Source organism: Delphinus delphis, chromosome 11, assembly GCF_949987515.2.
Source record: "Delphinus delphis chromosome 11, mDelDel1.2, whole genome shotgun sequence".
NCBI lineage: Eukaryota > Metazoa > Chordata > Mammalia > Artiodactyla > Delphinidae > Delphinus > Delphinus delphis.
The window spans coordinates 2,813,177-2,837,762 of record NC_082693.1 but is presented as its reverse complement, the minus strand read 5'-3'; the positions used below and the strand labels follow the sequence as shown (position 1 = coordinate 2,837,762).

The 24,586-nt window shown below is 39.8% G+C and overlaps 1 protein-coding gene across 6 annotated transcripts in view; it reads left to right on the top strand.

The window, feature by feature from the left end:
• Positions 1-24,586, top strand: part of ERC1 (ELKS/RAB6-interacting/CAST family member 1) — a 393,002-nt gene that overhangs the window by 98,081 nt on the left and 270,335 nt on the right. For 3 of the 6 annotated variants that reach the window (XM_060024062.1, XM_060024058.1, XM_060024059.1), the window contains exons 5-8: positions 3,036-3,191; positions 4,435-4,527; positions 7,988-8,155; positions 21,481-21,648. In XM_060024062.1, coding sequence (XP_059880045.1) covers positions 3,036-3,191; positions 4,435-4,527; positions 7,988-8,155; positions 21,481-21,648 — 585 coding nt within the window. The remainder of the gene's footprint in view (positions 1-3,035; positions 3,192-4,434; positions 4,528-7,987; positions 8,156-21,480; positions 21,649-24,586) is intronic. The other 3 variants (XM_060024063.1, XM_060024061.1, XM_060024060.1) reach the window with 2 other exon arrangements.

The window sequence follows — 24,586 nt, the reverse complement described above, 5'->3', positions numbered from 1 at the left end:
TCTATTGTCAGCCGGGTGCTGAAGACTTCTTCAGTGGGCGGGAGTGGCGGGGGAGCCCCTAGATGGCAGCTGTGCGGAGGGAGAGTGAAGAGGAGTGTGAGCTTTAAATGGGAGCAGCGGGCTTCCCTGGTGGCGCAGTGGTTGAGAGTCCGCCTGCCGATGCAGGGGACACGGGTTCGTGCCCCGGTCCGGCAAGATCCCACATGCTGCGGAGCGGCTGGGCCCCTGAGCCATGGCCGCTGAGCCTGCACGTCCGGAGCCTGTGCTCCGCAACGGGAGAGGCCACAGCAGTGGGAGGCTCGTGTACCGCAAAATAAATAAATAAATGGGAGCAGCATCGAGGAACCTGGAGGTGCCCACACTTCTCCCTGCCACTCTGTGATGCTGGGGGATTAGTGGACTTCTCTGGAGAGCGTTCGGGGAAAGGCTATCCTTTGGGAAAGCCTGGGTTTACTTAGAGCAGGGAGACAACTTTTGAAAAAAAAGTTGAGGATTTGGGAAATTTAACAAGGAGCAGAGGATTTCAGTGGAATCAGTGGGGTTGGTTGATTAATGATGGGAGACCCAGGGCTGGGCAAGTATAGAGTAGTAAGATGATAAAAACTTTATTTATTTAGTTATTATACATTCTAGGAGTAAGAAACCTCCTTGGAAAGGGCTGTCCTCAAATAAACACAGCCTGAGTACTGGTCGGTGCTACAACTAGTCCAACATATCAGGCATTAATTTTCTGGCCTCATCCCAGAAAGTAGCCTGAAAGGTTCTTTTTCTGCCTCATGGTGTTCAGAGCTGCAGTTATGGTCCCTTTTTAGGTGCAGATTTTATGGTGCGTGATTTGATAGTGAGTGTCTGATTTGGTCGAGAGCTGCCTCTCTGTCTGTGCTGGGATTTTCAGATAGTGCATTTGAAGTCGTTTATTTATGCTTTATGGGCCAGGATAGTTTTAAACGAGTAAATCAAAATCCTGGTTTAGGTTTAGAACGTTTCTGATTGTGTTAATTTAATATGTTTAATTTTGAACTAAATGTAAGTTGCATTTGAATAGATTTGTAAAAGAAAATTTTTGTTGTGTTATTTTTAAAGGTAATGCAATGCAAGTCAGAGGAGTACAGCCCTCGCTTCTCCCCCCAAACCTAAAACTAGCTGGTTGTAATTGTCTCATGATAAGTCCTTTAACTCTTACCGGCACACTCTCAGATAGCAAGGAAAGTCAGTCAAGGCAGGCTTGAGGTAAAGTGAAAAGAGGAAGTCAGTCTCAAAATTTCTTCCTAAAGGAATGGTTTCTATAAAATTCCAAATAACATAAAGCTATACTGCATTTATGCTCTTTGAGGTCTTTACTTCTTAGGTGAATAAGCATATGCAGCTATAAAGTATCTATTCTGTGTAGGGGTTTTTCTGTAATTGATGACATCTAAAGTAATCTGGGGATAAACTAGATACTGTGACAGACAAAACCAAGAAAATGAGTGTAGATGGTTGTTGTACTAGGAGGTGATATTCGTGGTGATGCTGATTTATAAGGACAGTGATGTTTCTTTTTAGAAATCATTATGAGATACTTCACATGCATGGTGAAGTATAGCGAATAAGTAAGATTACTAATGCAGTAAGTAACCTCCCCTTATCTGCAGGGGATAGGTTCCACCACCCTCAGTGGACTGAAACCACAGGTGGTACCGAACCCTATATATACTGTGTTTTTTCCTATACATACCTATGATTAATTTTATAAATTAGGCACAGTGTGTAAGGGATTAACAACAGTAATTAATAGTAAAATAGAACAGTTATAACAGTATGCTGTAATGGAAGTTATGTGAATAGGTCTCATTCTCTCTCTCTCTCAGTATCTTACTGCACAAATCTAATGCCTTCTTCATCTAAACTAAGCACTTGTCATGCACTGTAGTCGTAACTTTTGCAGTTTGAGGTGCAACAGCAAAACTGGCACAAATTTCTTTCTCCTTCATCCCAATTTCACTCCTGGAAGATTCGTTCTTACTGTAGATCATAGCAACCTCAGCATATGATTTTTTCTCTTAGTGAGAACTTCCACCTTTTCACTTAAAAGAAGCACCTTACAGCTTCTCTTTGTCAAAACTGAATTGCCAGCATCACTACTCTTGTGCTTTGGGGACGATATTAAATAAAATATTGTCACATAAAAACGGTCACTTGAACACAAGCACTGTGATGCCAGGACTGTCCATCTGATAACCGAGGTGGCTGCTGTGAGTGACTAACGGGCAGGGGTACACTGGACAAAGGGATGATTCACGTTCCGGTGGGACAGAATGGGATGGTGTGAGATTTCATCATATTGATTGGAACAGCGGTGCACAGTTTAAAACTTCTGAATTGTTTTTTTCTGGAATTTTCCATTTGATATTTTCTGACCGCAGTTGACCTCAGGTAACTGAAACCACAGAGAGCAGAACCACGGAAAGTAAAACTGTGGATAAGTTGGGACCACTGTGTGATAAAATGTAACTGTTAGCGTAATTATTCATCCCTTTGTTTTTCTACAGTGGGAGGTTATCAGATCTTTATTATTGTAGATAGGGTTATACGAATTATTGTGTAAGTCTTTGAAACCTTCTTACTCTTTTCCCCACTCCTTTGGGAGCATAAGTAAGCCTTTTAGAGGTCATCAAGTAAAACGATAAAATATTATAGCTAGAAAAGGTTTTACTGTTAATATTACAAATGTTTTCACTAGAAGTTCGTTGACCATAAAGTACTAAGAAACTTTAACTAGTTTTCCATTGCTTCTACTTCTTCAGTTAATACTCTCAACTTTAATCAAAAGGGTGCAGAGGAAAGGCTAGAGGAAAAAATCATAGTATAGATCTCAGTCCTCCTCCTCTCCACCATATGGCCATGAAGGATATATTTTAGAAGCAAGGCACCAGTTGCAATATTTCTACATATTTGTTTATCTTTATTAAATTTCACATCTGTAAAGACAGGCTTGTGCGACCTCTCTGACTTTTTGCGAATACTTTAATGTCTAAATCTTCCTTTGTCCTCAGGATTCAAAAATTTCCTCTATGGAGCGTGGGCTCCGAGACTTGGAAGAGGAGATTCAGATGCTGAAATCGAACGGGGCTTTGAGTACTGAAGAACGAGAGGAAGAAATGAAGCAAATGGAAGTCTATCGGAGCCATTCTAAATTTATGAAAAACAAGGTAATGGTGTGTGATACTGTAACTTTTAAATGGGGTTTGAAAAATTGATGCATGTTCCTACTTCTGTAGTGATGGACTTCATGCTGTTTTATCAGGCTTCAGGGAAGAATACTTGTACCGTAATTCTTTCAGATAGAACTTTCCAGAATTAAAGTCAATTACTGATGTTGCAATGGTTATTTCAAATTTCACTTAAAAGAAAAATTACTTGTGTGAGGCTAAGTGTGTATTATCACAGTTTAACATTTCATGTCTACCAGTACTTCTGAGGCGATTAGTAGGATTACATCCAGATGAGTTTTTCTCACTCTATGAAACATCATGTTCTTGATGTCTTGTGAACAAATTTAGAAGTGAAATTCAGCCTAAGAGACTGAATCCACCTCCCCTTTTTTTTCCTGAAATGGCTTAAATAAAACCGTGTTTTCCCTTCAAACGCAGTTCCCTAAAGGAAACCCCTTTGTGCTCTCCCTTGGAGAAGACCCATGTGTATCAGGTTTATTGTTTCCCACGTGCACTTGGGGTGTATGTACAGTAGGATAAGCATTGCTGAGACATATCAGTCTGTATTATAACCTCAGTCACAGTATTCCTTCCTTAGAGCCAAAGGCATTTATATTGTTTCTATAAACTATTTTAGGTAAATTGGAGGATTTAGTTTATTACAGTTATCAGTTTATCAGGTCTGTGGTGTTTTAAAGATCATAATTTCAATTGTAAAATATTAGCTAGAAAGTAAGTGTTCCTTCCCCTCCCCCTGCCCCCCATATCCCAATTGTGTTAGTTCCCTAATTTCTCAGAAGTGAAAACTGTTCCTTTAATGATGCAGTTTCTGGCTTCTTTCTGTGATACCCATACCTGCATATAAGTCAGTAGAATATTCCTCTATTATTTTAAGAATCTGTTATCAATGACTATGGCCAATTTCATGTAACTTTTAGAACTTAAAACTTCACATATCCAACTTTCTGTTAGTTTTGACTTATCATTCTAACTTGAGAACAAAATAAAATATTGTCTCTGCTTCCCATTTGCTGATTAGCACATTTCTAGCACATTTCAGTCCATTACCCTATGGGAATAGTGAGCCCATCTAGGGTCCTTTGAAGAGGAAATTAGGGGAACAGATTTGATTGTGTTATATGAGTTATTGTTATTTCCAGTTACTGCTCTGGCTCAAAAGCAGATAATAAAAAGACCTAAGTTGACACATGAGTGAAAAAGAATAACAATGTCGTGACAGGTAGAGCAACTGAAGGAGGAGCTAAATTCGAAAGAGGCTCAAGGGGAGGAGCTGAAAAAGAGAGCGGCTGGTCTTCAGGCCGAGGTCTTTGCCGTAAGATTTACCCTTTGCGTGCAGTGGCCCCACAGTGGGGCCCTGCTGCTCTGGCTCTGGGTGCTCACACTTTCACTCTGTGGTCGGCAGCTTTGCCCGATACTAGCACTAACCAGCCTGCTCTGCTCTTTAACCGACTCCTGTTCACCCGTTTGACCCACGTGCCGCCCTGTGTGCAGCGAGCCCTCACGTGCTCTGGAAGCCCTGTCCCTGGTTTTTTACTGTTGCTTTGCCACTGTGTGGATGGTGCTTCAAAGCTGTTTTTTCTCGACTCCTTTCCTGTTACCAGAAACTTGTTGATTTATGTGAATGGTCTCTTTTCTCTTCTTAGGTACAAAGAATGTGCAGATGTTCTAGGTCCATCACCCAGGGTTTATTTCAATCTGATTTCTTGAGTGAAGTGCTTTACCTTCATATGTAGGCATCATCTTTAAGTCCCCGATAGGTGATTTTGCAACAAATTTTACTTTCTTTGGAACGAACAGATGTATTGAAGTGATTAGCTCATTTAGTTATCTAGTAAATTAGAAGTAGCATGAAACTTAAAGTCTCTAAATCTATTCAGTAGCTCAATCATCTGTCTAGAGAACTTGAAATTCCATTTCAAACTGTGATAAGATGATTATAATAAAATAGCTAACACTTGAGTACTTATTACAAGCATTTTATAACCTACTAAGGTAGGTATATTCTCAACCCAATTTATGTATAAGGAAGCTGAGGTAACACAGTGGTGCTCAGGAAACACAGTTAGTAAGAGGCAGAGTTTGAGTTTTACACAAGCCATTTGGTTCCAGAACCTGTGCTGGTAAGCTCTGCACTCCACTGCCCTATACTAGGCTGTGCACACATTTGTCTCACAAGTGTCAGGAAAATAACTGCTTCTGAAAATTACGGTAGGATAAGACTGGAATGCAGCATTAAAAGAAAAAAAAAAACCACTTGTGCTAATTTAGTGTTTGCTATTTATGGACCATTTTATAGTATAGATAGAAAAGTGAGATATTCTGTCTAAAAGGGTCCAGTTTGGTTTGTTGTAACCATGTATTGTCTAGAGGAGAAGTTGATCTATAACTTTTTTTTCCTCAGCTAGTATTATTAATTTATTTTTGTGTCGAACAACAGGCTGAACATTCTATACATTTTTTTGGTTTAATCTGTATGCGATACAGTGGCACTGGTTTGCTTTCTCCATCTTACTGATTAGGAAACCAAGGCTTAGAGAGGTAGTTACCCAAGAAGACACACTCATTCGTTCTCACGTGGGATTGACTGCAAAAGCCTTATGCTCCTAACTTTTTTTTTTTTTTTTTTTTTTGCGTTACGCAGGCCTCTCACTGTTGTGGCCTCTCCCATTGCGGAGCACAGGCTCCGGACGCGCAGGCTCAGTGGCCATGGCTCACGGGCCCAGCCGCTCCACGGCATACGGGATCTTCCCAGACCGGGGCACGAACCCGCGTCCCCTGCATCAGCAGGTGGACTCTCAACCACTGCGCCACCAGGGAAGCCCTATGCTGCTAACTTTTAAGGGAAATTTGTGCTTCTAAACTCTTCTATTTAGGATATTTTCTTCAGTTTTCTCAGTCTTTATGGTCAGTATAGCATTATTTCAGGATTATTTAGTAATGCAGATGATGAGGAAACTGAGATTTTATAGTTATTTTTGATCACATGGTCCAGAGGTAGCTGGAAATTTGAGTAATCTTTAAGCCATAGTTCTTTAGCTGATGAGGTGAGAACATTTTGAACGTTTCTCCTGACTATTTATTCATACCACAAGTGCGTTTTTAGTGCATTCTGTTTGTTAGGGGTGGGATGTTGGTAAAGGGATGTCATGAAAGATGCTACACCATTACAGTATGTGGCAGCTCCTGGGTACATATCTGTGTTACAGGATGGAAGTAGCTGCTGTTTACAGCTATCTTGCACTGATGTCCTTACCAGCTGCAAGTATTTTGCATACAGTGAGCACACAAAAATGTTTGTTGAATGAATGAATATTATATTTGCAAGTAGAGATTTCATGCATATGAGGAAAATGCTTGTCTTCCTGCTGAAACAGAACAGTAAATTATAAGTTTATTTTTAGTGCTCCTTAAAAGTAATGTTAATTACAGTAAAATTTATTTCATACTTTCTCATGGGAAATTATTCACAAAAACTTTGTCCCTTATGCCTAAGATTATTACAGTCAAAATACTTTAGATACATTCAACTTCTTAAAAAGTATTTTTTGTTTCATCAGTGATACTGAGATTACTGACTTCTTGTCAAATTTATACTTCCAAGAGTCTATATTTTAGTGTATAGCTAGCTACCTTGCTTAGGCAGTAGATATAATATAAAAACAGATATGATTTCTGTTAATTTGGCTGACATTTAGAATAAAAGAGTAAGGGCTCCCCTGGTGGCGCAGTGGTTGAGAGTCCGCCTGCCGATGCAGGGGACACGGGTTCGTGCCCCGGTCCGGGAAGATCCCACATGCCGCGGAGTGGCTGGGCCCGTGAGCCATGGCCGCTGAGCCTGCGCGTCCAGAGCCTGTGCTCCGCAACGGGAGAGGCCACAACGATGAGGCCCGCGTACCGAAAAAAAAAAAAGAAGAATAAAAGAGTAAAAATTCTTAGAAACAGTAGAAATATAAAGGAGATGTTTGATGTTAAACGTTTTCTAAGTTAAGATGAGAAAAATTTATGGGAGAGTGAGCGGCACCTATCGATTTATGGATTGCTCTGTCAGAGTAATTCAAATCTGATTACACATGTAGATTCTTACAGAATGAGATTTTATGCGTTCTTTATTTAGGTTATATACTTTTATCCATTTAGTTGATATGACATGTTGTAGGTAATATAACTTTGTAGGTGGAATCTTTTTTTTAGGTCAGTACCCCTAACTCCTCAAAATTACATAATTTTTAGAAAGCACATGTTTATAATGCCTTATAACACTAAAGTGGCTTTTTAAGAAGGACTTTATGTACACTTTCATTTGAGAATAAAAAAAACAATGAAAAAAAAAAATAAATGTGCAGCTTTTGAGTTTAAATAGCAATAGTAGGAAGTTTCTTTTTTCTTTCTGTATTCCATCTACACTAATCCTGCTGTATGATTTGAAGTTTCTTATGACTTAATAAGATGAAAACTGCTTTAGTCATGTTCAGATGCTTACTACTGTCTCATAGTCATCTAAGTGAATTGGGATTTTTCTTCTTCCATTCCTTTTCTAACGGATTTCAAAAGTTTAGGGGAGACAATAAATGAAAACTGGAAATTTTGCTATTAGTTGAATAAGCTTTGTTTTTTTGGGGGGGGGTCAGCTAAGATTAGATGATGCAAAAAGATGAATTGTGTCCTGTCATAAAGTTAATGCTGTATATCTTGACGTGGATCTGTCAAAGACCCAGATCAGAGGTGGTGGTTTTATTTCTTTTTTCCTTATACTGCTTTTTCTTCTTCTCTAGATTGGTCAGGTGAAGCAGGAGCTGTCCAGAAAGGACACAGAACTACTAGCCCTACAGACAAAGCTAGAAACACTCACCAACCAGTTCTCAGACAGCAAGCAACACATTGAAGTGCTGAAGGAGTCCTTGACTGCTAAGGAGCAGAGGGCTGCCATCCTGCAGACCGAGGTAAAAGGAGTTGTGGGATTTGCACGGAGCCCATTCCTTGGCACCTTTTCTTGTGTATTACCTGTGCACTTCTTGTTGTGTTGAGATACGGGAGCTATGAATAATATTATGATGGATTCTTTAGCGATGTGGTCAGTTATAGTACTAAACTATAGCCATCTTGTTTCTATTGTTCTTGTATCTAACAAATTAAACCAGTGCAGTTAATATATGTTTTTGATACTTCAGACTTTGACTAAGTCTGTGCTTCTAAGTAGACTTTAAACTAATGATATGAAATGAAAAGACAGTTGTAAAAGCATTTGTCCTCACCCGTGGTAAATCTTTCAGTCATGAATGGGAGTGAGCTTGGTCAGCCTGTGTTGGGTTATTAAGTGTCCTTAATTTTTGGTATTATGAATAGCTTTAAGTAAGCAAACTGTGGAATCTAGAAATGTTTGAGATAAATCTTGTTTTGAACTGCAGATTATTAGACACGTGCCTTCATGTCCTGTTTGAAAATAAAGTTAGCATTTTTAGAAATATTAGAAGATTATCTAGTCTGCCAGCCTTGATTAGAGGTAGGAACACACTAAATAATTCCAGACAGATGAGAATCTATCATATTTGCAATGAGAAGGAATTGATGATGCTATTTGGATTTGCTGTCTTAAGGAAAATATTTTCTAAAGATCTCAGTGAAATAGAGCATTTAGGTAGGAATAGGTAAGCAGTTCTGCTGTATAGAAGAAAAATAAAGCATATAGTATGGATTAATTTTTTCTTTTCTTTTAAAGAACAAGATAATAGGTAAATAAAGGCATAGTGTAATGAAAAAAGGAATGGGTAGTAAAAAGAATGCATAAAAACATCTCAGACCCAGAAGTTCAGAATCTTCAAGCGAGGAGGAAAGGGAAAATGACCAAAATGTTTCATATAGTATTTTATTTTTTTACAGTTTGGGATTTTGTTGAAAATGAGAGATTTGGATGATATATTTATAATCTTCCTTACAAATTATACTTTTTCTATTTTGATCACGTTTCATCTTATCGTGATACCTCAGAGGGCTATTTTGGGATAAATAAGGCTCTGGCCTCACAGTTACCGAGTGAACTTCAGTTTTACCACTTGCTACCAGGTGCAGGGTCCTGGGCACATTACTTAAGTTCATTGCGCCTTGTTTTACATCTGTAAGATGAAGAGGAGTTCCTGCCTCATTAGGTTGTTAGCATTAAACGAATTTATTCACTCCTAGTGCCTGGCACATAGTAAGGTGTTTGTCAGTTGTTGGCATCATTCTAATTCTTGTAATACTATCAGCTAATACATGTAAACTGTTAAAACAGTAAGAGATTCTTACTGCTTTTCTTTTCATTGGCATAAACTTTATGTAGAAGGTCTGCTATGTAATGTTTTTATCAAGCTAAATTAAGGTTTATTCAGGGAGTTGCAAATATAAAATTATCTGAAGAATGTTGCCTGCAAATGTATTAACTTGTGGCTTTACTAGAGTTTCTCACATCGGTGCCTGGTGTGCATGCAGTACTACAAAAGGGTCAAAAGAGGGCACCAGTGTTTTGGAGGTGAGCCCGTTGCCAAGGTTGCTGCTGTGATAGTTTTGGATGGAGGTGGCAGGTGTGGGAACCAGGGGACCAGGCAGTTGGTTAATGATAATGCAAACACTTAAAAGCTTGTCACAGTCTAATAGATGACTTCTTCCCCTTGGCAATCCATCCTTCTCTTTGTACCACCCTCTGAAATAGTGTTCTTATTAGCTAGGTCTCACACAGATGGGCTTGTGATTGGTTTCTTGTACCACAGAGAACAAAGACTGTATTTGTGGTCATTCTTGGATGGTTTTTATATTTGTTTTTAGGACTAACTGAGTTTCAGTAATTACCCTTGTAAGTTTTTAGGACAACTGCTCCAATATAAGGGTCTCATTCTAAAAGATAACAGTAGGAAAGCTAACTTCCTTTGAATTGGGGGTGACTCTATGAATGTTATGTGCCTGTCTATCAGGATCTGCTTTTTCTTCTTAAATTACTCTGGGGACACTTGGCAAGGCTCACTTTCTCCAAAGCAGCTTTCTCCTGTTGGATCCCATAAAAGACAGTTCGAACCAGCTCTCTGAAAGTTCTCACCTTTTTCTATAATTGCTATATTTCTGTTCCTATAATTGCTCTTTTTTTAAAAAAATAAATTTATTTTATTTATTTATTTTTGGCTGCATTAGGTCTTCGTTGCTGCGCGCGGGCCTTCTCTAGTTGGCGGCGAGCGGAGGCTACTCTTTGTTGTGGTGCACGGGCTTCTCACTGCAGTGGCTTCTCTTGTTTCAGAGCACAGGCTCTAGGCTTGCAGGCTTCAGTAGTTGTGGCACGTGGGCTCATTAGTTGTGGCTCACAGGCTCTAGAATGCAGGCTCAGTAGTTGTGGCACACGGGCTTAGTTGCTCCGCGGCGTGTGGGATCTTCCCGGACCAGGGCTTGATCCTGTGTCCGCTGCATTGGCAGGCGGATTCTTAACCACTGCGCCACCAGGGAAGCCCCCTATAATTGCTCTTAATTGGTCTCATCCTCCTCTCTGAAGCTACCCTAGACTTTCATCCAGCTCTCAAATCACTAAATTAAGCACATATGAAAAAGAACATGGATTCAGGAGTTTTTTTTTTTTTTTAAATTTTAAAATTCTTTAAGGAAAAACAGGATGTGGGAAAAGGCCTGTTTTTTTTCCTGTTCAGGGTCCATGGTATGAGGTCCTTTTGTGTTGGGCAGTATACAGTATCTGTGGAATTGCTCCTGTTTTATGAACATCTCCTTTAATCTGTTGACCTTCACAGAGGTAGTCTGGATTTAGTAGCACTGTGGTCAAAGCATGGGCTTTGGAGTCAGACCTAGGCTTGAAATAGCCTTCTACATTTATTAGTTATGTGACCTTGGATGAGTTATTTTACCTCTGTAATCCTCCATTTTCTCATCTGTCACTGAGAATAATAATAATACCAACTTCCTAAGGTTAGAATAGATGTTTAATGTGGCTAGAATAGAGTTTTTAATTATGAAGTTCTTATCTGAATTTGGAGGTGAATATTAAATATCAATGGGTTTAAAATACCGCCACTGGTTTTTTTAGATGATAACTTTGTAGCCCCCCTCCCTTTGTACAGATAAACTGTGCACTGTTGAATGACACATCTCTGCCTGTGGCCTTTTGCAAGTTTCTCTGAGCTCTTCAACCTTTTGTTGGAATGTCAAACAGAACTCAGTGCAGTTTGTTGAAATAGCCTTTTAAAAAAGTCTGCTTGTGTACACTCTCAGTCTCATGACCCAACGCCCTTCATTCGTCCTCCTTTCTGGATGGGAACAGTGGGAGATGTGTTGATAGGAAATTATACTTAGTGATCTTGGGCAAGTGACTTAGTTTTGGCTTTGATTTCCTCAGTTTTAAAATTAGGAGTAGTTTAGATTATTTAATTTTTTAAAAACTTATGGGGACTTCCCTGGTGGCGCAGTGGTTAAGAATCCGCCTGCCAAATCAGGGGACACAGGTTCGAGCCCTGGTCTAGGAAGATCCCACATGCCGCAGAGCAGCTAAACCCGTGCGCCACAGCTACTGAGCCTGTGCTCTAGAGCCTGCGAGCCACAGCTACTGAGCCCATGTGCCACAACTACTGAAGCCCGTGCGCCTAGAGCCCATGCTTTGCAACAAGAGAAGCCACCGCAATGAGAAGCCCGCGTACCGCAACTAAGAGTAACCCCAGCTCACCACAACTAAAAAAAGCCCACACGCAGCAACGAAGACCCAACACAGCCAAATAAATAAATACATAAATTTTTTAAAAAATTTATGAAATACAGGAAAAATGCAGAAAATAATATAATAGACAGTACTCAGATTTAACTTACATTTATGTTTGACCACATTAGGTGATCTTTAAAGGTCCTTAAAAAGGAAAGATTTTTTTTAAAAAAACTCATTCTAAACTAGATATTCAGTGAAAGCAGAAACTTTTGTTAGAATCTCAGGTTTTTAGAACTGGTTGGGGCTAGGAACAGGCTAGGAATAAATATTCGGAAGCTGTCATTATGGGGGTAGTGGCTAAAGCCTTAGGGATGAATTGGTTTCTCCAGAGGAAGGTTGTATAGAGTGACATGTAAAGAGGGGGAAATGACAGAGGATCCAGTGAAGAAAACTGAAGAGGTGTGGTCAGAGAGTTAGAAAGGCAGTGAGTCATATAATTGCAAAAGAGGAATTATAGGAAACATGCCATTGTTACTGGCATGCGGTTACTAGTGCTAATGTGCTCTTAGGTAGATCTGTTTATTGATGTAAAACAAAAGAAGGTTAAGGTGGGTTGAGATAACGAATACTTTTGTGATCAGAGGTAAAAGGCCAAAACAGCAATGTAGCCATTTTTCTGTTCATGTCATTGGTAGAGAAAGTCTTGTGGAGGAAAAACCTTCTGATTTTGTTGAAGTTGGCATAACCTGTTTGCCACAGACCTTGGTGCTTGGCAAGCTGGTTAGATGCTGTGCCTCCAGCTCAGTTGATGTGAATAAACAAAGTCTTATTCCTCCTGCCAAGAATGGTGTTAGGGTGATGACTGTGTGTCCTACTAGTCTCTGAGGGGTTTTCCTGAATACGTTTTTTGTGGTTTGCAAAATACGGACCTCACACAAAATTATACTCTGAATTTAGTTCACACCAAACCAAAAGATCAGTGTAGAATTCAGAGCAGTTAATCTAGTAGTAGCAAAGTGGTTTTTGTGGTTATTTTTATCTCAGATCTCCAGACCAGCCCATTTAAATTCTGCATTGCATGAAAAAGCAGACCAAGAAAAAGTGTACACAGGTGATTTGAATTGAAAAGATCACTTAGTAGGGCTTCCCTGGTGGCACAGTGGTTAAGAATCCGCCTGCCAATGCAGGGGACATGGGTTCGAGGCCTGGTCCGGGAAGATCCCACATGCCACGGAGCAACTAAGCCCATGGGCCACAATTACTGAGCCTGCGCTCTAGAGCCCACGAGCCACAAGTACTGAAGCCCACGCACCTAGAGCCCGAGCTGCACAACGAAGAGTAGCCCCCGCTTGACGCGACTAGAGAAAGCCGCACAGCAACAAAGACCCGATGCAGCCAAAAGTAAATAGTAAATAAATTTATATAAAAAAAGAAAAGATCACTTAGTAATTAGGCTGTGGACTTGGGTAGTTTCTGTGGCTAATATTTGTGATATGAAATATTTTTAATGTCAACACCTGCATTTCCCACTGCAATAACACCAAAGGTTTGTATGTTTATAACAAGAGTTTTTATTCTTTACCTTTTTCAGTCATCAATTCTTGTGGGTCTCATACCTGACATTCCCTCAAATCGGCATGCGGGTATTTATGAGTGGTTGGTGCAGGCCCATTTCCAGGTCACTTAGCAGAGTCAGGGATCTAACGTAAAAGTGCAGCTGGGGCATCTGGGTACTTTTGGTAAGGAAGCAACAAATATGAGGCCTCACAGTTATCCTGAGACATTGGTCCCATCAGAATGAGCAACATTTAGAAGCGATGAGGGACGCTTTCCTGCTGTATTCTGATTCCTGACCCACAGATGGAAAGCCTTTCATTTTTCTGAAATTAATGCTGAGAAGAACTGAGAGACAAGGCAGTTCAGGCTTATCTACAGGTTTAAATGTCTGGGCTTTTGACTTCTGCAATAAGAATTTAATAGTGTATTTCAGGGGTATTGGGTAAAATGTTTTTAAGGTGAGTTGCTTTGTTTTTTTTGCTTGTGGTTATTGGAATATATAGAATACATATCAGAGGTGGAATATATAGTATACAGAATACAAATTAGAATGTAGGAATTAGGTAGAAATGACTTGGCATGAGATTTATTTATTTTTAGATTTCTGGCATGTGTACTTTCTAAGACTTTGACCTCTTTAACTGTGCAGCGGGTCAGAGGGTTCAAGGAGCTCCCTCTTGACTTGCCCTGACTGATGGATGCCCTGTAATGGGTTCACTAATAGGAACCACATCTGTTACTGTCAGATGGGACTAGTAGCCATGTAGGCGGGCTGGAGCTGAGCCTCAACAAACGCCAGGTGGATAAGGGTCAGTGAGTTCTTCTGGCATCTCGACAGCCTGGTCGTTGAATTTCCTATTCACAAGCATCTTCACTCTGTGGTGGCAGCTCTCTTCTCCCTGTTGCATAAATATTCAGTCTGTTCTGACATTTCCCTTCTGGACCTTTTTTCCTTCTTTGCATAGTGGAGTGTTTCTGATTTTAATAGGTAGATGAAGGAAAACTGGGGGTAACTTAAGGAATTTTGTCACCTTGCACTTTAGAAAGGACCACTGGAGAACTCAGTGGTGATCATGTATTCCATCTTCGTTCTGCATTGGATTTGGATTCTTGCTCTGAGCTCTCTAGTGCTGACTTCAGGCGCCAGAACTGGAAATTTGTAAAGTAACATCTTTTGGATTCTCTGGGCTTGGCTTATTGTAGTTCTACTGTTTGTCAGTAAAACACTTTTTTTTTTTTGTCACTGCTGAATAATCTTTTCTTTTTCCTCATCTTTGAGGAAAAATTTAAGTAGGTTGGCTGTCTTTACACATGTCAAGTTTCCATTTCATATACTATTCATGGGAAGAACTCATTTAGCTCTTCTTCAGTTGCTCTCATTGGCCGTTTGTAATTTTCAGCATACAGAGCCTATGCATGCTCTGTTAGATTTATACCTGTTAGGTATTTAATTTTTTTGCAGTGACTGTAAGTGGCCATACATTTGGAAACTTGAAGTTCAGTACTGCGTCGTATTTAATTTTGACCAGCTGACAAAATATCAACATTTTAAAAAGCTAGCGCAGGGACTTCCCTGGTGGCGCAGTGGTTAAGAATCCGCCTGCCGATGCAGGGGACACGGGTTCGAGCCCTGGTCCGGGAAGATCCCACATGCCATGGAGCAACAAAGTCCGTGCACCACAACTACTGAGCCTGCGCTCTAGAGCTCGCGAGCCACAGCTCCTGAGCCTGCGTGCCACAACTGCTGAATCCCGTGCGCCTGGAGCCCATGCTCTGCAACAAGAGAAGCCACTACAATGAAAAGCCCGCACACTGCAACGAAGAGCAGCCCCTGCTCGCCGTAACTAGAGAAAGCCCATGCACAACAGTGAAGACCCAACACAGCCAAAAATAAAAATAAATAAAATAAATTAAAAAATTAAAAAGCTAGTATAAATATGCCTCTATTTTCCTTAGTAGTATTTTTACTAAGAACCATTTCAGGCACTTAAAATATAGGTAAAATACTAAAACATTTTAATATGGTAAATGACGTGTAGGAGTTTTTAATTTTAACGTAGTTGGCCTTACCAGTATTTTTTCTTTATGATGTATCCTTTCTGGGTCTTAAAAAAAAAAAAAAAAATCCTTCCATGCTGCCCTGTCTTAAAAGATACTTAAAAAGTATCTTTCTTTCTAAAAGTTTTAAAGATTTGCGTTTTATATATAAAGCTTTGATTCATCGAGAATTCATTTTTGTGTATGATGTGAGTCAGGGTTCTTCCCTCCTCCCTCAGCATGGGTAGCCAGTTGTCTAAAAACAGTTTATCGGATACTCTGTCCTTTCCTCACTGGTTACAGTGTCACCTCTGTTTATACGTGTATGGGTCACTACATGGTGTGAGTGTGTGTGTCTGGGCTCGCATTTCTGTGGCAAACGTCTGTTGGTTTATTCCTGTTCTAATACCGTGCTTTCTAATTTTGCTGACTTTAAAAAATCAAATTTATTGACATCCAATAAACTGCATATATTCAAAATGTACAATTTGGTAAGTTTTGACACACACCTCTGAAACCAATGGCACAGTCAAGATAAAGAACACTGTCCCCGGAGTTTTCTTGTACCTCTTTGTAACCGCTTTCTTCTGCCTCTCCCTGATATTCTTCACTCCTGCCCACTTCCTCCCTCATATCCAGGCAACCCTTGGTCTGCTTTCTGTTACTGAAATTAGTTTGCATTTTGTAGAATTTTACATATATGAAATCTTACAGAATTAGTGGTTAAGAGCTTAGGATCTGAAGACAGACCATTTAATCTTAAATCCATGCTCTATCACTTATGTTTAGCTTTGAGATCTTCGGTCTGCTTTCTTCTCAAAGTACCAGTTTTGCCGGTTACCATGGGAAATTGAAATTTTCCACAGGGAAAATACAAGGGAAGGAAATACGATGCTTGAGAATAGAATTCTGAGGACTTCTGATATACTGTGTATGTGGTTGGCAAGCATATGCATGACCACGTGCAGGAAGGTTCAGAAGTCTGAGGGTAGAATGAAGAAAACTGTTTAATACAGAAGTAACGGTTTGTAAAAATAAACATGACTGGAAAAAAAAAGATGATGTGAGGCTGTATTTGAAATGATTGTTCAGGCTGGGAGAAAAACAAAACCAGAATGGAGGTGAATAACAAAAAGTTAGGGATGATAGATCAGAGGTTATACTTTGGACAAAGAGTAGATTTAGTAGGCATAGAAGAAAGGAAAGAACCGTGTTTCAGAAATAAGATTTTCAGAGTTTGAAAGTTCTTAGGTGGACCTTTCCAGAACGTAATAAGGTTTACCCTGTATCATTAATTAAAGTAGAATAGAGGAAAATTAGAGGTGCAAGAATGTTTATTGAGGGGGCAGTGGAACTTGTGCTGACGAAGTATAAATGGGACCTGAAAAGACGGCTTCCCCAATTTCTGGCTTGGTGAGACTGGTGGCATTGAAGTGGTTGAGAGAAATACAGTTTAGCAGAATGAAATGTTGTTTATTTACATGTTTTTCCTCTCCAGCATGGTCCAACGTAATCTGTAAGTACATGATGGCTTATCTATATCGGTCTCAAATGAGACTGGTCTCCTAGGAAATTTTCCACAATACTTAGTGAGCAGTAAGTGCCACTGAACATACAGTACTGGTTCTCAGATACCTTATTGTTTTGATATAATATAGTTTCAATATGTTATTGATGTAATAATACAGTTATGATATAATGTAATAATAATATTTCCTGATGCTTTGGTATTCTCTCTGTGAGTCATTACCCATATTACCTATTTTTTAAATTAATTAATTAATTAATTGTTGGGCTGCGTTGGGTCTTTGTTGCTGCACGTGGGCTTTCTCTAGTTGTGGCGAGCGGGGGCTACTTTGTTGTGGTGCACAGGCTTCTTATTGCAGTGGCTTCTCGTTGCGGACCACGGGCTCTAGGCACACAGGCTTCAGTAGTTGTGGCACACATGCTCAGTAGCTGTGGCTTGCAGGCTCTAGAGCGCAGGCTCAGTAGTTGTGGCACACGGGCTTAGTTGCTCTGCGTTATGTGGGAATTTCCTGGACCAGGGCTCGAGCCCATGTCCCCTGCATTGGCAGGCGGATTCTTAACCACTGTGCCACCAGGGAAGTCTGACCTATTTTTTCTTTGTGGGTTATTCTACATTCAGACAGGAAAAATAATATAGTACAAGTTCAAGTTTAAAGATATTTTGTAGAAACATACTTGTTATCTTAGATGTGCGCTGTCAGTGTGGTAGCCACCAGCCACACGTGGCTGTTGAGCACTTGAAACATGGCAAGTCCAAATTGAGATGTGACACAAGTGTCAACTACAGTATGCATTGGGCTTTGAGACTTAGTACAAAACAAATGTAAAATAGCTTATTAATAGTTTTTTATATAGACTATAGGTTTGAAATGACAATAATGTGTATATATATTAGATTAAGTAAAATATATTATTAAAATTAATTTTACCTCTTCCTTTATCACTTTTTAATATGGCTGCTAGAAAATTAAAAATTTCACAAGTGGCTTGCATGTATGACTCATGTTATATTTTTGTTGAACAGAAAGAAACCCACCTCCCTGTTTTTCTGTAATCAAATGTGTAACTATTTGCTGAATTATAAATCCTTAGTGGGAAAGCAAAAAAACAAAAGAATTTGGTGTGTGAGTATGTTTAATGAAATTTGCTGTGAATAGATTTTAAAATAAGTACAAAATGCCAATGGCATTCTTTATAGAACTAGAATAATTCTAAAGTTTGTATGGAAACGCAGAAGGCCCTAAATAGCCAAACAGTCTTGAGAGAAGAACAAAGCTGGAGGTATCATGCTGCCTGATTTCAAACTATATTATAAAGCCATAGTAATCAAAACAGTATGGTACTGGCACAAAAATGGATACTTGGATCAATGGCATATAATAGAGAGCCCAGAAACGCATCCACATTTCTATGGGCAATTAATCTATGACAAAGGGCCAAGAATATACAGTGGGGAAAAGACAGCTTCTTCAACAAACGGTGTTGGGAAAACTGGGCGGCTACATGAAAAATAATGAAACTGGACTGCTCTCTCACACCATGCACAAAAACAAGTTCAAAATGGATTAAAAGGACTTTCTTGGTGGCACAGTGGTTAAGAATCCACCTGCCAATGCAGGGGACATGGGTTTGAGCCTTGGTCCAGGAAGATCCCACATGCCACAGAGCAGCTAAGCCTGTGTACCACAACTACTGAGCCTGCGCTCTAGAGCCCACGTGCCACAACTGCTGAAGCCTGTGTGCCTAGAGCGCGTGCTCCACAACGAGAGAAGCTACCACAATAAGAAACCCGCACACCACAACAAAGAGTAGCCCTCGCTCGCCGCAACTAGAGAAAGCCCACGTGCAGCAACGAAGACCCAACGCAGTCAAAAATAAATAATTAAAAAAAATAACTGAAAAACCAAAATGGATTAAAGACTTAAATGTGAGACCTGAAACCATAAAACTTCTAGAAGAAAATATAGGCAGTAAGTACCCTCTTCAACATCGGTCTTAGTAATTTTTTTTGGATATGTCTCCTCAGGCAAGGGAAGCAGGCAAAACTAAACAAGTGGGACCACATCAAACTACAAAGTTTTTGCACAGCAAAGGAAACTATTAACAAAACAAAAAGACCACCTACTGAATTGGAGAAGATATTTGCAGATAATATATTCAGTAAGGAGTTAACATCCAAAATATACAAAGAACTCATACAGTTCAACATAAAAAAAAAAAACTTGATTAAAGAATGGACAGAGGATCTGAGTAGACATTTTTCCAAAGAAGACACACAGATGGCCAACAGGCACATGAAAAGATGCTCAACATCACTAATCATCAGGGAAATGCAAATCAAAACTACAATGAGATATCACCTCACACCTGTCAGAGTGGCTGTTATCCAAAAGACCACAAATAACAAGTGTTGGTGAGCCTGTGGTCTGTGGAGAGAAGGGAACCCTTGTGCACTGTTGGTAGGAATGTGAGTTGGTGCAGCCACTATGGAAAACAGTATGGAGATTCCTCAAAAAATTAAAAGTAGAACTGCTGTATGATCCAGCAGTTCACTCTGGGGTATTTATCTGAAGAAAACAAAAACACTAATTATAAGAGATACATACACCCCTATGTTCATTACAGCATTAATGAACCAAGATATGGAAGCAACCTAAGTGTCCATCAGTGGATGAATGGATAAAGAAGATGTTGTCTGTGTCTGTGTATATTATTATTCAGCCATGAGAAAGAAGGAAATCCTGCTGTTTGTGACAACATGGATGGGCCTTGAGGACATTGTGCTAAGTGAAGTAAGCCAGACAGAGAAAGCCAAATACTGTGTGATTTCGCATATATGTGGGATCTAAAAAAGCAAATGAACAAACATAGCAAAACTGAAACAGAATTATAGATATAGAGAACAAACAGGTAGTTGCCAGAGGAGAGGTGGATGGGGAGAGAAAAGAAATAGGTGAGGGAGATTAAGAGGGACAGACTTACAGTTACAAAATAAATGAGTCAAGGGGATGGAATGTACAGTGTGGGGAATACAGTCAGTAACTGTGGAATATTATTGTATGGTGACGTATTGTAATAGACTTTTTGAGATGTATAGTAACATCAACTTATACTGCTGTGTTTCAGGAAGTAACATAGGGCTGTAGGTCAGTTATACTTGAAAAACAAACAAACCAGACTCAGAACAAGAGACCAGATATGTGGTTACCAGAGGTGAGGAATCAGGGGAGGGAAGATTGGATGAAGACAGTCAAAAGGTACAAACGCCCAGATATCAGGTAAATAAGCACTAGGGGGCTTCCCTGGTGGCGCAGTGGTTGAGAGTCCGCCTGCCAATGCAGGGGACACGGGTTCATGCCCCGGTCTGGGAGGATCCCGCGTGCCGCGGAGCGGCCGGGCCCGTGAGCCGTGGCCGCTGAGCCTGCACATCCGGAGCCTGTGCTCCACGACGACGGGGAGGCCACAGCAGCGAGAGGCCCGCATACCGCACACACACACACACACAAAAGTACTAGGGGTGCGGTGCACAACAGGAGAAAGATAATAAGCACGGCTGTGTGTTGTATGTGAAAGTCATTAAGGGAGAAAATCCTAAGAGTTCTCGTCATGAGGAAAAGGTTGTTTTCTATTTCTTTAATTTTGTATCTGTATGAGACAATGTATGTTCACAAAACTTTCTGTGATGATCACTTCATGATGCATGGAAGTCAAATCATTATGCTGTACACTTTAAACTTACACAGTGCTGTATGTCAGCTATATCTCAAAACTGGAAGAAAAAATAAGTACTTATATTAGATTTCTGATTATTTTAAAGTTATATCTAATGGATGGTATTAAACTTGGGTGATAAAGGTACCTGGATACCAAGCTTTAGCTGACTAGTCTTGACATCTGAAAGTAGACCTTGCTTTGCCTTACAGATCTCTAAGTGCATTATGGGATTGTCAGCTGCAGCTAGATTGTATTCTCTGATACAGCAGGTGTCATGTTTGGTGACGCTTACTGTTTTCTTTCTAATTTTGGATTTTCTAAAGTAGTGTAGCATCACTTGGGAACTTGTTAGAAATACTGATTCTTGAGCCCCAACCCTGCCAAATTAGAAACTTGTGGCTTGGCCTGGCATTCTGTTTAAATCCTCCATGTGATTCTAAAATTTGAGAAACATAATAGATTATACCACTTTATAGACGTAGCAAAGCTCAACCCCTTTATGTAAATTCTCCAATTTTGCCCCCTTTATTCAGATCTATTTATTTTGATTACACCTTAATTTAACGGATGTAAATTTTATTTTATTATGGAAGTGCTCACAAAATTTTAGGGTTTCATGTCTAAATAGTCACAGTTGTATTTAGAGTGGTATTTTATTTGATTCTAATGAAAGTTTACTATAAAAGTATCATTTAGGCAACTGTACTCATCTGTTTGGAAGGAATTACGTTCCTTTTCAATTAATCATTTGTAAAAATGTTGTATTAGGTGGATGCTCTGCGGTTGCGTTTGGAAGAGAAGGAAACCATGCTGAATAAGAAGACAAAACAAATCCAGGACATGGCTGAGGAGAAGGGGACACAAGCTGGAGAGATCCATGACCTCAAGGACATGCTGGATGTGAAGGAGCGGAAAGTTAATGTCCTTCAGAAGAAGGTGAGGTGTAGGTGTTCTGAGCCCAGGGCCCCGCATCAGACCCACGTCCTCATTCCTACCACTGAGTTGTACCTAAGTGCTGTCAGAGTTTCTCTCTCATTCCTCTGTTTATATTTTTGCAGGTCGTAATTGAAACCATTGCTGCAGGTGGTAGATTGTGAAAACTGTTCTGTACGTTCAGTTTTCAAACTTTCGAAGTAAACACTGTTTGATATCTTCAGTAGTATTTTCCATGCTGCTGTCTCTGAAGAGGGCCTTGTGAATTGCCAGAGTATTTGCATGGGCATTCTTCTGCCTCTCCGAATCTTCTGTCTCGTACGGCAGCTGTAGGACCATGAATTAGTGTAGCACGTGGGCCGGGATTCTTGCAAGACTGCAATTTTGAATAGAAACACATGCTACTATAATGACATCTAATCTACATACGTCAAGGAAAGGAAGACTTTCTTTCCTATTTTACCTTAATCATAACTGGAAAGAGGCTAACACTGTAATAAATAAGGAAAGTACTAATAATTGTCTTCCCCTCCCCCTTTTAGCTAAATTAAAGGGTACCTTTGAGATAATAGTTATAGTAGACACTGGTATTTATTGTTCTTCTCCACTGAGGGGATAGATCAGAAATATTTGACATTGTCCCAGTTTATTTTTAACCTCTAACAATAGCCCAGGAATAAAACTCTCTTTGCTAAACCTCAAATTCAGCTTTTCTTTTGTGTACAGAGGACCATGTTCAATAGTTGTCCTCTATTAATTTGGTTTTCATTTGCTTTCAATGAGTAAACATAAAAATTTGATCACTCTAGGTAAGTGACTGTAGTATCTTGTTAGTGGATGCTACTTTGTTTTACATTTTTATACATATGTTCTTCTCACCTTACCCCCCCACTGCTCACTTCCCCTTACCGGTTTCTTGTATACACTTCCAGGCACAGTTTACATATACACAGGCAGATACGTATTCTGTTTTTTTCTGTTTACCTCTTTCTGTGTTCTTCCATGAACATTTTATGCACAGTCCATATAAAGCAAAAATGTTTCTCTAAACACAGATGTTACCATTCCTTTATTTCCCTTTGCTTTCCTTTTTTTCCCATTAATGTATTGTGAAACTTCTTCCGGGGCTTCTTCATTGTTACCAACAGCACTGTGCGGATGTGCTGTGGTTTATTACAAGGTTTCCACTGGTGGACCGTCTGCTTAAAGTTTCTGCTGTTATGTAAAATGATGCTGCGTTTTAAAAATGGGCATGTTTGGTTTATTCATAAGTGAAGTATATTTCTAGGTAAATTACTTAAAGTAGCATTGCTGGGTGAAAGGATGTGCGTTCGTGTGTTGGTGGATTTTGCCAAGTCACAAGTACATTGGTTAGAACCCAAAGGTTGTTTGAAAGTAATGCACATCTTATTTTTAACTAGATAAACATTAAAAAAAGTTTTTCATTACTGTGAACAGGGGTTTGAAGTTAGAAATAACACCTCATCATCCTGGAATAATCATAGTTTGTAAAAATAGAGTGGCAGCACTTACGTTAGCCCCTTTATATCTGTAATCTTGTTTAATCCTTGCAACTTTCTGCTAGTGGATTTTAGATCTTGATTGCTCTGTTATAATCAGTGGCTAAATTTTTAGGCCATGACACATAATAAGAAATATATTTTACATTAATCTGTATTAACGTATGGTATACATGCTTAGAGATACAGCTAAAACAGAATTTTCACAAAATATACTCTGAACTATCTTCTCCCATTTCTTAAAGGAAATAGAAAAGTGTTAGTCCTGATCCATTAAGTTATCTCAGTACTCACTAATAAAACACTTTTACACCTTGGTATCCGTTCTCGCATGCTCCCCTTTCCTGCCCCCAAAACAAAAACAAGCCCCAAACCAACAAAGTCCCAGACATATTACATAATAAGGGAGGTTCGAATCTGTACAAATCGGTTTAGCTAAAACAGTGGTAGCTTCAGGTTTTGTCACAAGGTTGGTCTTATTCCAAAATGCAGCTTTTCCCATGACAACAACTTCCCTGTTGGGAGGATTAGACAGTGGTATGTGTTCAGGCTTTGTGACACTACAGGACATCATATAAACATAACACGTATTATGCTTTGTCTAGTCTCTTTGCCTTTCGCTGTGGAAGGCCAGTGGAGTAGGCTCTAGAGGGCCGGTAATTGTGCTCTTTTTAGTACACTAGCTGCCTCACTAATTTGTCATGTTATAGACTTTGATTCGTCTTAAAACAGTTATCAAATAGGTAGCACAGTTACTTTCAAAACTGGTTTAGATTGTTACTGCTTCTTTTAAGATAATGCCTCTAGAACTGTCATTTTCAGTGCTTAGAGCCTTTATTTTCTGCCTGCTTATTTTGTTGTAGAAGTTACTGTACTAACATCATGAGACTCAACGTTCGTGATGTGTTTCCTGGACCATTGTTTGCTGATAAAATAGAAATAACTTTATAATTTTTGGATCCACAAAAAATAAACAAAAAGACACAGTAAGTTTAGAGGCAGTTAAAGGTTCTCAAGAGAGCTATAATTATTCGTATTACGGCTTTCCTTTCTTGAGGTGCAGACATCCTCTTGCTCCAGGATTCTATGAGCAAAAGCTTGATTTTCAGGTGGTTGACAGAGGGGAGCTGGCTGAGTGCGAGACTGGGGGTTGAGGGAGTAGAGTGAACTCTGATGAGCTGGGCTGTGGTGATATGGTGGCTTCAGGAGGCCGTGTGAAAGGTGATGAGCCACACGGACAGGATGTAGAAGGCACCATCTGTGGAGTAGATCATGTAGGAGATCTGGGAGAAGAGCGACAGGATGGAGATGAAACGGCCCAGACGATGGTGGCTGTGGAGGCCGCGTATCTGGCGTTCATTGTACTACAGGATGTTGGTGACGGCCAGTACCCGTCCACAGCAGTGATGCAGAGATGCACA